Genomic DNA, 16,295 nt, shown 5'->3' with positions numbered 1-16,295 from the left:
CAATTGGAAGAGCAACATGTAAATTTCATAAATTTTTCATACCACATACTGAACAATCACTAGTTTAATTATTGGTATGTTGGTCATCTTTGCGTTTTCATTCAAGTTTTGAGTAGCACACAGGGTAGAAGGTGAACTTCATATTGGGGACCATTCAATTCATACTAGAAAAAGAGGGCTTATGCTTTATCGGCAACTACAAATGGCTTTATAATGCATGCCTAGCTAGCTGAGTAGAAAAATTTTTTTTAAATAAAAATAAAAATGGGAATTAGCATAAATTTATTTGAAACCTACCCTTGGATGTTGTTTCTCTTTCTACCGTACATATTGTTTTATCAACATTTTAATGCTACATTAAAAAGTTAACTTTAATTCAGCAAATGAGACTTCAAACCTGACAAGATTAATTTTATCTGCATAATGTCTTTGGCCTAGGTAGTATAGGAAATAACTTCCTCCCTCTTATTCCTTCTAATCAGCTAGACTTTCATGTTGGGGAAAAGGAGTTGTAAGTAGAATTAGTTTCATATGGAAGGAAAAGTTATTAGATTTGTGGTGTATGCATGGTGGAGTTTGGTTAGCAGGATTACATCATAGATAACTTGGCTACGTTGTAGAGGAGGGACCAACATATATATAGCTTCTTTAAAGCATCTACAGTGAGTAAAAACAAGGACCACACCCATCTAGGGAAGCACTGAGATTTGCACGAGACAACTTGGACTTTATAACTCTAGTGATTCATATAACTTCTATTTCAATACAATACACTATACGATATGTGCACTTCACCATTTAACTTCAGTTTGCAAAGGATTTCATGATTTCTTTTTCTCATTGGAAAACGTGTTTTTAAGTTAAGGAGACAACACTTAAACGTACATTCATCACTGTAGAAATGATATGCCTACGTTGAAATTTTATAATCAAAGGCATTTGTCAACCAGAGCTGGGCGCTCCTCCCAACTATCTAGACAACATCTCATGGAATATGGAGTTTAAAAGACGAAGAGAAAGACCTGAAAAACAGTGCTTCCCTTTGGAACCGAGACGAAAAGTTTTCGAAATGAAGAACTCTGGGTTTGTCGCATACCTGCCTCTAAGCTTTACTTCAAGAATATGGCCTTGTAATAAGGAAGCCAAAAAGACTGAGGCACCAGCATTTACATGCAGCCTCTAACAAGAAAGAGATAAAGTTGTATCTTCGTTTTGAGAAATTGCATGTGTAACTGTTAGCATACCAAAATGCTTCCGATAGTAGTGAAAGATAACACCAGCAATTGAGATAATGCCACTTTTCTTCATTCTCTGCTCTCGATCTACATATAAGGGAAAAGGGGTTCAAACATTTATCCAGAAAAAGAAAAAAAAAAGGCGATCAAACAAAAGAAAGAAACAACATCCAATAACATGATAACGTAAAGACTCCAGAGTGTGTATGTGTATTTATGTTTGTGCGAGGCGAGTGATGGGGAAAGGAAGAGAGAGAGATAAGACTGCAACCCTTTTGTTTGAGTAACCTTAAGAATCTAGGAAATGGGAATCTTCCACCAAGATTAAAGAAGCTCTAAATCTAATAGATCAGTGCAGTTGCAGTTGCACCAGTTCAAAAGCTGAACTCAACTTTTTATACCCTATTATTCTATCGAGACAAGAAAAAACCTAACAATTTTGATGAACCCTATGAAGTCTAAACCTGCCGCAATCCTCAGCTTTGCAGGTAAAATTCAATGTTCATTGGCAATACATATAGAATCTAGACAGCAAAATGACCCTTCTACTATTTCTCAAGTGAAGAGGCAAAGCCAATATGTCTTTTAGTAGGGCTTCAAGCCTTTAAATTTTGTTAAAGAGAAGTGGAAAAAAAACAATGAACTCTAAGGACAATGCCTCTTTATTTCACATGTATAAACGTTTGTTGAAAGTACTTAATGATTTATTGTCTCCCTATTTTCAGGTTTGTAATCAGACTTTGTATTTATAAATAGAAATTTGTCTTGAGTTATCCCTTTCTTGCAGGAAAAAAAATGGTGGGCATCACGAGAAAGGATTTACGTACTGTGCTCTGATTTTCTTTCAAGGCACCTCCATAATTATCAGATTAAATTGGTCCCAAATCTCAGACAGACACTGTTGCATGTCTTTCACACAGCCATTAATCTCCTCACTATGAGTTGAAATTTAGTGTTTCTCCAAAATAGAAGGGATAAGACATCTGATGCAAGTGCTCGAATCACGAGCATAATCACTTTAGAAATATTATTTAGTCTTCTTTTCAAATGATTTCAGGATTCATCTTGCTATCAAAATGTACAAACTTGAAGGAACCAAGTTAAACTTATGAACCAAAATGAAGAATTGTCTTAGTTGATTGAATGCTTGTAATTTTAAGGCCTAGCACATTAAATCCTCTAAAACATAATTAATTACAAATAACTTTTCTTCTTCTCAAGAAAGCTATGTGTGTAACAGTTAATTTTAATTGAATTACGATGAACTCAGATTGGTCAAATAATACATACTAAGCTAGGTTGGCTTTAATCGGCTACCTACTATCTAAAGTGAAGTACCTAACCTGCTAAACCGCTAAACCTGTCTAAGGTATATGGTTAGTACTTGAGACAGGTACAAAGCATAGCTATAGCTTTAATAAAATTTTCTTTTTGGATAATTAGGTTTCTTTTAAAATACAACTTTCAGCTAGCTTTATCTCCTAGACTTGATCAATCTGTTAACAGCAACTACTTCGACGGTCTCTGCGAAACCACTGTTGATGGTAACTTTGATTGCGTAAAGCAATGCTGCTGAATATTAAATAGCCCTCAACTCCTCGATTGAATGCATCCAAATTATTTAAAAATGTTAAACCTGGTGGTAAATTGATTGCATAAGCCTCTGACTGAAGCACACATTTAATTCAAAATGAAATAATTAATTAAAAAAGAAAACCACAACTGACACAATATTCATTCCACTCTGATCAGATGCAACAACAGGGAAAAACGAGTATGCCATCATGTTACTAACTTATTATGCTAATCATGAAAATCCCAGATAAATATAATTCCAATGATGCAACAAATCAGACAGCTACAAGTATTCTTCATACTGCTGCCAGATCAGTATAGAAATTGATGGTCGTTGCAAATTATTCATCCCGGCCAATTTGTACTAAAAAAAATTAAGCCCGGCCAATAGCTAGTGCATATGCGATATAATTATTTGTACTGAGCTATTTCATCGATGTACTAGCACAAATTAAAGTGGTAGATGAACTGTGAGCAAATAGATTCTACATTTTTTTCATTCCATTTTCTTATATAAATCTTCAGAGGATGTGGTAAGTTTTCTATTAATGATCACAAATATAACTAACCCAACAAAAACTGTATCCTGATCTGATTAATGAACTCTCTTTTTGTTTGCCCCTATCGACGAGCTTGCATTGATATAACCTTGAGTACTTCTTGATAGATGCCTCCAATCGTTGGCATCAAATTTTAATGAGTTTAATGATTTGACAAAAGTAGACTAGCAATGAGGGGCGCATCTGTTTACTTAAAGTCAGATCAGTTGGTTTATTTAAACATAATGTAAAATTGTGCTAACTAGTCAGGGGCTGAAAGCTAAAAATATCTTTGCAAATGGTTTGCCATTTGGTTGAAAGTTTTTACTGGTTTTGTGTCAGTTGTGCCTCATCTAATTAATTTGGAAATTTTGTCACTCCTGTTTGCTGCCTGACTCTAGCCTTATCTGGTTTGAGTTGGACTTTCCATGGTGCCTGGTGAGTGGTGATCTATGTGAGAAAACAAAGAATGAAAGAAAAAGCCTGGCTGAAAATTAACTCCAATGAAGTAGGCCTGGCCACCAAAACAAACAAAACTGAAGGAAGAAATGGCAGAAAGGAAGAGACCTTAAAACACTAAAAACCCCTCTTGTAGTTTTAGCTTACTATCACTATCTATGATCTCAGCTATCATCATCATGTCCCAGTTATTGAGTTTTGAGAGAGAGAGATTCATATTCTCATGGCCTATTGGAAGAGGAATAATGGAGTGGATTTGGGTGGGTACACAGCAACATAGAATATACTAACAATATATATAGATGAAACGAATCATCCAAAGCACATAGCATGGGAAAGATCTTAGGGGTTGCTAATTTAAGAGGCACATCTAATCCAATTCTTTGGTTTCCTTTCCTTCTTTATATTTCTGTGTTCCGTCCCTTTCTCTTCTGATGATGCAGTTATTACTCTCCTATTCGCAGCGAAAGCGACCGCGCCAAACCCTAGAAGAAGAAGAAAAAAGAAAAGCAAAGTCGATGGAAAAATGCGTGCTGCCTGCGTCAATAATACAAAAGGTCCGCAGCAGCACAGAAAGTAAACTGCACCTTCAACTGTCAGTGCGAAATGCTAATCCCCATGTTCACGCGCGCAAACACTCACTATGTTCACGCCGATATGGACGAAGGCCAACACGCGTGACATTATCCGCTTGCAATCCCTAGTACATGTAGGCCAGCTGTTTATTCTCATAGTCGGCCTGCTTGCCTTCCAAGGCTGAAAATGTCGTGGGAGGGCCAGAGGATATGACAGCAACAGAAAACGTGAATATTAATTCAGTGATCTTAATCTTTACGTAACATATTTTGGCATCACCTGCTGTAACGTTCTTGCTCTTTCCCTTTAACGTTGCTTGAATTTTAATTTTTACACAAATTAGTCAAATAATTTCTCATTTGAAAAAGTGGTGTTGATCCTAATTTTGACATGGTGATCTTTTTAGTGCCTCTGGATGTTAATTGTATCTTTCTGCGGTGTCATTTATTTATTTTATTTTAGGGATTGTCTATTTCTTAACTTAGGATTTAGGTGTTTTGTTGGGTTGTTATTAGTGTTTGTATCAGATTGTTTTTGTTTTGCTCTGAATCTTTTGTGACGGTAACCTGGGGTTACAGAATTAGTGTTTAAGTAATCTGATTTTTCTATTATGTACGATACTTTAATAAAATTTTTGGTTTGCAAAAAAAAAAATTCTCATTTAATGCATTCTATATTAGCATCTAACTATATAGTTTCATAAACAAACATACTTAGACCCTGATTATCTTATAAATATTAAACGTTTGCTGAAACGTTGGCTTGGCTGGAGTGTAACTCAAATTTCATATTTCTGCGACAGAAGAAATATGCAAGAAAGCAGCTGAAAAAATTTAGAATGGGTGAATGTAAGCCTGTGTCTACTCCTTTAGTTGCTGGATGCAAATTTATTAAGAAAAATGGAGGTGCTGAGGCTGATGCTACATAATGCAAGAGATTAATTGGATGCTTGTATCTCTCAGCATCAAGGCCTGGCATCATGTTTGCTACCAGCCTTCTCTCACAATTTATATGCAGGCTCCTTTTGATATACATTTGACAGCAAAAAAGAAAATACTAAGGTATGTGAAAGGAACATTAAGCTTTGGTCTTAAGTGCAACAAGATTGAAAGTAAAGGGCTTGAAGGGTACTCTAATAAGGCAGGGAGTTTAGAGGACTCAAAAAGTATCAGTGGATTTTGTTTCTCATTTGGAAGCTTTGTGTTTAGATGGAACTCAAAAAAGCAGAATATAGTGGCTCAATCTTCAACAAAGGCAGAGTATGTTTCAACTGCTTCTGTAACCAATCAGGCTCTGTGGATAAGGAAGGTACTTACAGACCTAAAGTTTGAAGAAACTACTCCCACTACTATATTGATTGATAATCAATCAACCATAGCTATGGCTAAAAATCTTGTTGAACATGGTAGAACCAAGCACATACGAGTTAAATACCATGCTATAAGCGAAGCTATTAAGAACAATGAAGTTCAGGTAAAGCATTACAGTACTAATAACTAGTTGGCAGATATCTTTACGAAAGGACTCAGCAAAGATAAGTTTGAAGTACTAAGATCAAAGCTTGGAGTCTGCAAATTCAACTTCCAAGAGGTGTGGTTCTGCTCCTCAGTGTGCTACGCACGTGTTTCTTTTTATTCCACTCTTTTATTTCTTTTGTTTAGCAGATAGTTTGCCTCATTTCTTGTAAAGGCCACGTGGCTTATTTCTGTTTGTCTTTTGTAATATTCCAAACTTGTGTGTGGGTTCCATTAGTTTGTTTTCTCTGTATTTGTACTGGTATTTAAACCCAACTGTTAACCGTAATGCAATTTCTATTCCCTTTCTTCTTCATTGGATTCTTTATCTTTTTCTCTAGTTCATTGTTTTTAATCCTTTAAAATTGTGTCATTTTTTTTTTATTTTTTTTATAATTAAGAGATAAGAGATTCGAATCCTACTCTTTAAATAGAGAATAATGTACTAATCAATAAATCAAATGCTCGGATGTCTTTAAAATTATGTCATTAACTCTTGACAATCTAGCAAAACCGTCCCAAGCATTCAAACCCTATAGATTAGCCTAAATGAGTAAAACCCTATATATCGACTTCTACTACCAAACCTTGTGAGTCGGTGGCAGTCCCGTCTTCCTCCTTTAGTTAGTTGTTTTGACACTCCTTGGAGAAGAGAGAAAATCGGCAGCCTCTCACCCTAGCTAGTACTAGGCTTTGCAAGCATAAGTAGTTCTATTTTCAATTGTTTCCAACTGTCATTCATGTGGATTACCACAATTAGAAGCTAGACATGATTGGGCAGCCTGTGATTTGTGACAAATTAACCAGGCTTGGTGCACACAAGGATTTCGATTCTAAGGCTTGGTGACCTTGTGATTTTCGACATCCAATGTACAAAGCTAAAGGAATCTCCTTCTGCTAGTTAGGATTTTCCATACTAAGTTAACCTAAGATTGATCTTACTAATGAGAAAAATTTTTAATTTTCACTGTGTTATTTAACATGATTGCATGACTTTTTTCAACAATTAATACATTAAAGTTACTAAGATATATAACAAATCAAAAACCACATGTGAATGAAATTAATTAGACTTTTTCATTCAAAATATGTTTGACTGACTAATTACAAAAATTAAATTTCCCCCGACTCAAAAAAAATACAGAATTCAGCATCTTTAAAATTTTATTTAATCAAAAAACTGTTAAAGCTGAAATTTTTGAACAAAATAACAATATTTATTAAGATTATTTGGAAGCAAGAGAAAGCGTGGCAGTAGGAAGGAGCTGCGAATTGGCGTTTATTGAAGAAACATCTTGTGGAGCATTGGACCATTATAAGCATATAACTATATGCCCTGCAAATATATATATATATATATATAAACCGTTTATCATATATATAATTCGTAAAATATTAAATAAGCTTTTGAATTTTTTTTTTCTTATATGAATCTATATTCTTTTATTATAATCAAATAGATTCGTTGACAAAAATGTATCACTTGTATCATGTAACCTTAACGAATGTTGGTCGGCTAACATGTTCTGCACACGTGAATGCTAATACGGCTTTTCTGATATAAACTAAAAAGACTAATTGAGTGGAAATTTTTTTTTTCAAGATGCGGTTTATTCCAATCCAATTTTACAGAATTTAAAAAGTTACGTCATCTACCATGACGAAAGATGTCAATTGACCATGAATCTAATAGCCACTAATATCATGTGCATCATGGGATATTTTTTGCCAACATAAGAATTTATTTGAATACAATCGAAAGATAATGATTTTTTAAAAAATTTAAAGTAGCTAAAGAGCTTATAATTTATTTGAAGTAATTAATGAATCCGACTGATGAAGGAGGTAAAAGCTGGGTTTCTGTTGTGGTCCATCACTTATCACTTTGTGAAAAAGCCTTAGAAGTAGAAGCCACTGCAGTCTGCATTCACCATTGACCAACTGCAGCTTAAATTTCTCCAAAATCAATGTACTTTAAAGTTTTCTGTGGGGTAAATTTATGTCTTTTCATTTCATTGTCTTGCTAGTTTAGTATTTTTTTTTCTTTATTTTTGTTGGAATAATAGCTCATCAATTTATTAAATCCACTTCGGGAGAAGACATTTAAAAAAAAAAAAAGGGGTTGATGCAAAAAAGAATTATTTTGAAATCTGAAAGCGTAAAAGTTTGGAACTGAAGTTTGGAAATTATTATGCATATAAAAACATAGCTTAGGCATGAAATTAGCTACAGCTGGCAGCGGGTAGAAAAAGTAGTGTAGCTTTAGTGGCAGAGGACGGCTATTTTGCATAATAGTGTTAGCAAGCAGATGGATGGGTGGTTAGAGGTTTGATCACCCCAATGAAATTATCATGGCCTTTTTTTTTTCCTTTTCTAAAGAAAAAATCTTGGTTTAAGGATAATTAATTAATTTGTGAAAAAAAATTATATTATGAATATTTTTGTAAATATCTATTTATGTTATCTATATCTAAATTTGAATGTAAATTAGATTAGATCAATATTAAGATTTAATCCATCTAATCTCTTAGTATTATCTTATAAATTTAATCTAGATAAAAGGTTATTAACCTATAAATAAGCTCATTCACTTCATTTGTAAATATATACATGAATAAGATTTTTTTTCTCTCTCTAAATACTTTTTTTCTTCTCTTTCTTTAATTGTTTTTTTAAATTATATTTTCATAACATGTAATCAGCAAGATCTTCTAAACTCTCAGGTTTGAAATTATTTTGTTTTCATCATTTCCATCCTTTAAAAGGATTTCAAAGATTGGTTTTTAATTTCTGATTGTAACAAATCAAGTAAGTGACTTGATATCTCTTTCGTATTTTCATTCCCTAAAATTCAACCTTAATATGATTTTTGCTATCTTATAGTATATATTATATTTTATCCCTTGCTATTAATGAAAAATCATAATGTCCATTCTCCGAAGTAAATGGACAAACGAGATACTAATAAAAAATTATAAATTCATCCATTCCTTAAAGTGAATGTGACATCATTTAATAATTATGATCACCATAATAATTTACACTATCACTATTCTAAGAATAATTTTATCACCAAAAGTGGATGGATAATTTTACCATCAAAATCTAAGAATAATTTTACCACCACGAGTGGATAGATAATTTTACCATCAAAAGTGGATGGATACCTTAACTCACTAAAAAAATGAATAATCCACCAGAAGTGGATAACCAATCATAGGTGGATCACCTACCAAAAATGGATGGATACTTTCAACCCATCAAAAGTGGATGAATAATGAAAAGATAAAAATAGAAAGAATAAAAAATATATAAAAAATGTATTGTCATTGATGTGGCATGAAAGACCATTGGTCACGTACTTGTTGTACGTCTTGAATTTTATCAAGCATCACTGAAAACTAAAATATCTTGTGATGATTTTAACCATTGCCAAGTTGATATAGCACATCAAAATATTTATCCACTCTAAAAAGAGAATTGATTATATGATTGGAAATGAAAATATCCAATGTTGATTTTCTTGTCCTAAAAATGAACTGATATTTTGATTGGTAATGGAAATATCTGAGAATGAACTTAATAGTAATTGGTATATTTTAGTATAAATATATTATGAAGATGCTTTAATATGCTCTTATTATATTTAAATGATATATTCTTATTAAGTATTTTAATTATGTATTTAATGTTCTTTTATGTTAACTTGTAAATTTCTTATTGTATATACCTTATTTTATTAAAAAAAATATGAATATTCATCTTATTGGATCCAAGATCTATTATGTATATATATGTCTAACAGACATTGCTACAACGCACACTATATTTAAAAATAGAAAATATTCTTTCCACTTGACAACGAAAAAAAAATCAATGTCAATACAATATTTAGTAATACAAGATTAATTAAAAGCTCCGAAAGAGCTAATATTTTACTACCTTGGGGAATAAAGTTTATAATAAATAATGTATTATTTTCTATTAAGTCTCAAAGAAGTTTATTAAGTTTTAAAGATATTCATCTAAATAAATATCATATTGAGACAACGAATGAAAGATACACTTAATACCTCTATATTACATTTATTATCTCAAGTAGAAAGTGTGTGTTGAAAAAAAAAATTACTCACTATGTTCTCTGGATTAAACTACCAAAATATTAGAATAATTAAAAGCCATAATAAGCCAAAAGTTTACTAATAATTTTAATGTTTGGCATGACCGGTTAGACCATTCTAGATCAATAATGATGCCAAAAATTATTAAAAATTAATATGATCATTCATTAAAAAACCAGAAGATTTTGCAATCTAATGAAATACTCATGTGCTACTTACTCTCAAGGTAAATAAATTATACGACTATTGCCAGCTAAAGTTGAGACTGAATTCCCTACGTTTTTTAAACTTATTCAAGGTTATTTGTGGATTCATACATCCACCATGTGAACCATTTAGATATTTTACGATTTTAATCGATGCATCGACTAAATGGTCAATGTGTACTTATTATCAACTTGCAATTTGACATTTACAAGATTAATTGCCCAAATCATATGTTTGGAAGCATATTTTTGTGATTATGTAATCAAAACAATTAGTCTTGATAATGCTGGTAAATTTACATCTCAAGCCTTTAATATTGCATATTAGTTAAAATAATTATTGAAGAACCTGTTACTTATATTTATACACATAACGGTTTAGTAGAATCGTTTATTAAATACTTCCAACTGATTGTAAGGCCATTACTTATTAAATTTAAACTCTCAATTTCTATTTGGGGGCATGCCATTTTGAATGTGAAAAAAAAAAGACCTTTTTCGACCTCGTGAGGATAATGAAAAACTTCTTGATCTTGAAGTACCATATCTTAGTCCAATTAGAGTATTGATGAATCTTGCTAGCAATACATGACCTGATATATCATTTGCGGAGAATTTATTAGCAAGGTATAATTCTTCTCCAACTCGAAGACATTAAAACGGAATTAAACATATACTTTGATATCTTTGAGGAGTAATGGATATGGACTTATATTATTCAAATGTATTAAAATCAAATTTAACTAGTTATGCATAAGTAGAATATTTATCTGATCCACACAAGGTTCGATCCCAAACATGTTTCTTATTCATATGTGGAGGTATGACTATTTCATAGTATTTTATAAAACAAACTATAGTTGCTACTTCTTATAATCATGCAGAAATTTTAGCAATTCATGAGGCAAGTTGTGAATGTGTCTAGATTTGTAACTCAACATATTCGAGAAATGTGTGGCTTGTCAACCAAGAAAGAAATTTCAACAACATTATACGAGGATAATACTGCTTTCATAACACAATTAAAGGAAAGATATATTAAAGGCGATCGAACAAAACATCTTTCGCCAAAAATTCTTCTTCACTCATGATCTCCAAGAAAATTGTGATATTAGTATTCAACAAATTCGTTCAAGTGACAATCTAGCAAATTTGTTCACCGAAGTCATTCTTATTGCAACATTTGAAATGTTGGTATAAAATATTGAAATGCATCATTTTAAAGATCTTTATAATGCAGTCATCATGGAAAGTAAAATACACATTGTACTCATTTCCTTCATCAAAGTTTTTCCCATTAAGTTTTCTTGATAAGGTTTTTAATAAGGTGGTATTTCAAAAATGTATTCTTGAAAAAAATTATGTACTCTTTTTCTTTCACTCGGATTTTTTTTCTTATGAGGTTTTTTCCTAGTAAAGTTTTAACGAGGCATATTCTTGATACAATGAATATTGAACAGAGAGTGTTATGAATATTTTTGTGAATATGCATTTATGTTATCTAAATCTATATTTGAATATAAATTAGATTGGACTAACATTAGGATTTAATCCATCTAATCCCTTAGTATTATCTTCATCTCGTAAATTCAATCTAGATAAAAAGTTATTAGCCTATAAATAGACTTATCACTTCATTTGTAAATAAACACTTAAATAATATCTTCTTTTTTCCTCTAAACATTTTCCTTCTTCTCTTTCTTTAATTGTTCTTCTGAGTTATATTTTCATAACATCTTATTACTTGTTAGGTTTGAAGTTATTTTCTTCATTCAAGGAGAAGTAGGCTCAATCAATAAATCCAATGGCCCGGATTTTGTTTACCAATTGGATCCATCAGCCTTTGGGCCGCCCTATAGCCTTACGACTACGCAGAGAAAGAACTAAGAAAGGTCAAAAACCAATGAAGATCTCCTCGACACCACGTGAAACGGAGGAAAATATACAAACTCAGCATTCACCAGTTGATAGGGAGATGATTCCATTTAATTGCAATGCAATGGTCAAAGACCAATTCAACCATGTTACTTAGCACAGAGTTTAACGCAGTTTCTTTGCTTGGTGATAGTTTATTTGCTCCACTACTACTAGTACGGCAACCTTGTTATTGGTAGACCTTTGTGCTTTTCTTCCTTGTCGCTTACCTGACTTTGCGTGGCTGGATTGGATTTGAGTTGCTGGGACTCTGCTTTCTCTTCTTAAATTAATTAAAATTGACTGAAAAAGAAAAGAGGGGTAAAAGAAGAAGAAAGAATCCAATTTAGTTTACAGCAAGAAAAGAAAATCCCCTGTATTTCGAAATTTAGCATTGTGGCTCTCTCTGTAGTGCCTAGATGTTTTCTTTAGCTCCAGCACTCATAAACACCAGTTTAATACGGTATCCAGATCTATCCCAAACATTCACAAGCACACAGCAGTCATATCTTGGAGGAAACATTAGCGTAAGGAGAGTATGCAGTATGATTCTCACCATTGAGGATGGAGCTGGGCGGGAGGAAAATAGAAACAAGAGATTTAGCTCAATGGTTCTTTTCTTATTGCAGGACAGCAAATAGAAACCAGATGCTCATCATCCTACTTTTTGTGATGTTATGAAACCTTACGCCAGATTATCATATTTAGAAAATCATACAAGCTTGAAGGAATCGATTACATCATTCATCACTCAACTGCAGTTGCATTTGGATTTATACAAACATGTCAATTAACAGAGTAAACCAAACAAATAAACAAAATCCAGGCAACTGTCCTTATTAATGTTGGACACCTCATCCTCTTTAACTTCAAGAGTCTCCAGAAATTTCTATGTTAACATGGCCTGCATTGTTCCACGACAGCAAGGGAGTGAAACAGAAGGAAGCAGTGAACATTAATTTCGCCACAGGTTCCGAGAGGCCTGCTCACATGCCAGACATATTTTTAAAGTCAGTAATATGAGCTTGGTAACACCAGAAGGCAGAAACATAAGACACAATCTCAATGAGATTAATGGTGCAAGGAATCACATATGGATTAACACAACAACTAAGCCTCATCCGTACTACATAAGGTCAGCTACATGGACCATATTGGAATCACATATGGATTAACACAACAACTAAGCCTCATCCGTACTATATAAGGTCAGCTATATGGACCATATTCTTTAGGACCATATTTACCCTTTATGACGATATCCACAGTAGAAAAAATGAAGTCCTTTTTCATTCGTTCAAATATGAATCTATGTTGATATAAAATAAACATACAAGTCAAGAAAACCAGGCGATAAAATGTAGCGCATGTCAATATCTTGGATGGCCACATACAAACAGTTGTTGAAGAATAAAAGGATCTTCTAGCATGTGGCCACCAAGTATTGGGAACATCACTATCTTTGTAGTATATGGTTGATGAAAAATTCCATGAAATACACATGTATCCTCCATTAAAGATGATAGAAACGCTTGATTGCAATATACTTTTCATTGTAATTAAGAGAGAGAGAGAGAGAGAGAGAGAGCACCTATACTCTATAAATCCAATCTCTACAAAATGTAAACAACAAGAACATGCAGAAGGGTATATAACCATTTTTCTGAGAGCATTGGAAGTTCAGAAATGAAACTTGGCTGCATCTGACAAGGCTATCACAAGAAAGATTCACCATTTCCAAGATCAAGAACTGATACCATAACTGCTTTGCTAGCAAATGCAGGTACAAGAAACTTACTTTCTTACCCTAAAGAATGCAGGCGGGATAGATGCCTTCGAATTATTGCAGCAGAAGGTTTTTTGGGGAATGCCCAGGGAAAATTATGACTCGTGCTTTTTCTTTTTCTTTTAAATAAATGAAGACACTGCAGTAAAGTGCACCAAGGAGGTGCTAACCCATGTACAAGGCTAGCTGTTACTTAACGACAAAGGTGTTTTACAACAAACGTGAATTAGAAGCTAAAGATACAAGCATTGTAAAGGCAATATGCATATATAATAGGATCAGTATTTTTTCCACTTCCTTTGACATCACATGATGCTAGAGTTTAGCAAAATAAAAGTATCAAATAGTGCTTAATGAATTAAACAGCTTTTTTTTCCCTAAAGAGAGAGGACATTTCACCACACATTACCACATTGTTTCCTACCTTCCTTTCATCCAATCCCACCACTACACAATTTTCTCAAGGATCCATCTTTTAAATCATACAAGTCAACAAAGAAACCAGAAACATTATCCAATTTATGCATACAGAGCAAGGAACAGATATTAAGGCAATTAAGCTCAAAAAGCATATACTACTTTCTAAGCAAGTGAGGGCTCTATATTCTAGGAATCAATTGCAGTGATTATCTCCATTTCTATCTACAAGTTCCAAGAAGAACAGTATATAATATATGTTCCAAAGGCACATCCCGATGAAGATGAATTTGATGTTACCAAGCCATAATCCAAATTTGCTAATAGATTGAGATGGATACAAAAGAAAAACCATGAAAAACTTATGTTAAGAATGAACAAATGCACTGTCAAAAACTTCGAGCACATCAAACAAAATACAATATCTTAGAAGTGTTGAACATTAAGTGCAAACTTTAACATCCATATACCAATATTTAAATCTAATGATAACCCTAATTCTACCCCAGATAAAACTGTCTTAAGCCTAATAGAAAAGCAAAACCTTCAAGACCACATAAATCAAAATATTGGCATAGGCATCCTCAACCTTAAGCACCAAATCACCCCTACTCACATACATACCTACTAGAACCATCCATCCTCATCAAAACCAAAACCATAAACATTAACAAAGCAGTATCTTCCATCTTGCCAAGAAATATTGCCCCAAAACTCAGAGAGAGACAGAGAGAATTTCCACCAGGCCCTAATTAACTGCTTCAAACTCAAATCAAAAGAACATCACTCCACATTTAAATTCAGCAATCTAAAGCCTTAAATATGTATTCGTCAAGTCATTATATCAATCAGAAACCAAAAAAGTAATTAATAATCGTAAAAGTATGTAATCTAGCTTCAATACCCTCACTTTCTTCATAATTATATAGCTCATGATCAAGCCTCAACCAAATTCCACCCAAACCCCAGCTGCTCAAAACCCCAAATCATGCATACCAGTAGTGAGAAACCAATCACTCACATCTCAAAACAAAAAATTAACCAACACCCAAATCTTTAAAACTGTTAAAATTCATTCAAAAAAAAAAAAACAATACCCACATCCTAAAAACATAAAAAACAGCTGAATGAAACCTTAAGTTTAACATTAAAAAAAACCAATTTAAGAATTTCCAAAATCTGACCTATTACTGGTAACCTCCACCAATGGCATTCTCATCCTCTTCAACTTTAGCAGTCAAGTAAACCCTAGGAAAATCGTTGACATCAAAGGTTTTCTCTTTCATCATCTTCTCCACGTCAGCTTTCTTCAAGATGGTACGGCGAATCGGGGGGCGGTTGCGGCGTTGATCGCGAGAGTAATATTTGATGTCGAAGACGGTTTCGGGGTTAGAGGTTGGGACAATGGGCTTTTGCAAAGTGGTGGCAGGGCAGCGAACACGATACTCCGTCGCTTTTGGCAAAGCGTTTTTGTATTCTGGGTCGGCGCAGGGTCCGGTTATCTCCCATGGCTTCTTAACGTAGCGTTTCAGGCTTTGGAAGAGGGAGCTGCTTGCTTTGGGAGCCATCGCTAATATGCTTGAAGAGAGACGGAGGAACTCGTTTTGGTGAAATACTAATTTCTTTGTTAAAATTAAATAATAATAAGATAAATTATCCTTTTATTTTCAATTTTGATTGTAATTTTACACAAATTATTAAATTTTTAAAATAAACGCTCCACTCCAAAAATTTCTTTCCTTCTGTACATAAATCTTGTTGTTGTGATAATAATTTTAAAACAATTTTACCTTTGTTAAGTTTTTTTCTAATTAAGAAAAAGATATTCAAATCTTAATTTTTAAATAGGAGATAGGTAATATAACAATCAATAAACAAAATGTTAGATCTATTGTTGAAACACCAATATGACACTTTCTATGACCAATTCTAGTTACGACCAACATCAAATCA

General features: G+C 33.1%; 1 protein-coding gene across 1 annotated transcript; it reads right to left on the bottom strand.

Moving 5' to 3' along the window:
* Positions 1-12,842: 12,842 nt before the first annotated feature.
* Positions 12,843-15,977, bottom strand: LOC18604851 (furry). The gene is made up of 2 exons (XM_007037528.3): positions 15,527-15,977; positions 12,843-13,121 (listed from the first exon to the last, which is right to left on the bottom strand). Exon 1 carries the CDS (start codon positions 15,908-15,910, stop codon positions 15,530-15,532), a length of 381 nt encoding a protein of 126 aa, XP_007037590.2. The 5' UTR covers positions 15,911-15,977; the 3' UTR covers positions 12,843-13,121; positions 15,527-15,529.
* Positions 15,978-16,295: the final 318 nt, after the last annotated feature.

Source organism: Theobroma cacao, chromosome 3 (assembly GCF_053813885.1).
Source record: "Theobroma cacao isolate CCN51 chromosome 3, ASM5381388v1, whole genome shotgun sequence".
In the NCBI taxonomy this organism is placed as follows: Eukaryota; Viridiplantae; Streptophyta; class Magnoliopsida; order Malvales; family Malvaceae; genus Theobroma; species Theobroma cacao.
The sequence above is the reverse complement of the archived record's forward strand: the minus strand, read 5'-3'. Positions and strand labels throughout refer to the sequence as shown.

What these genes read in the sequence shown, in the direction of transcription:
- LOC18604851 (XM_007037528.3), bottom strand. Translation starts at nt 15,910, where the DNA reads ATGGCTCCCAAAGCAAGCAGCTCCCTCTTCCAAAGCCTGAAACGCTAC.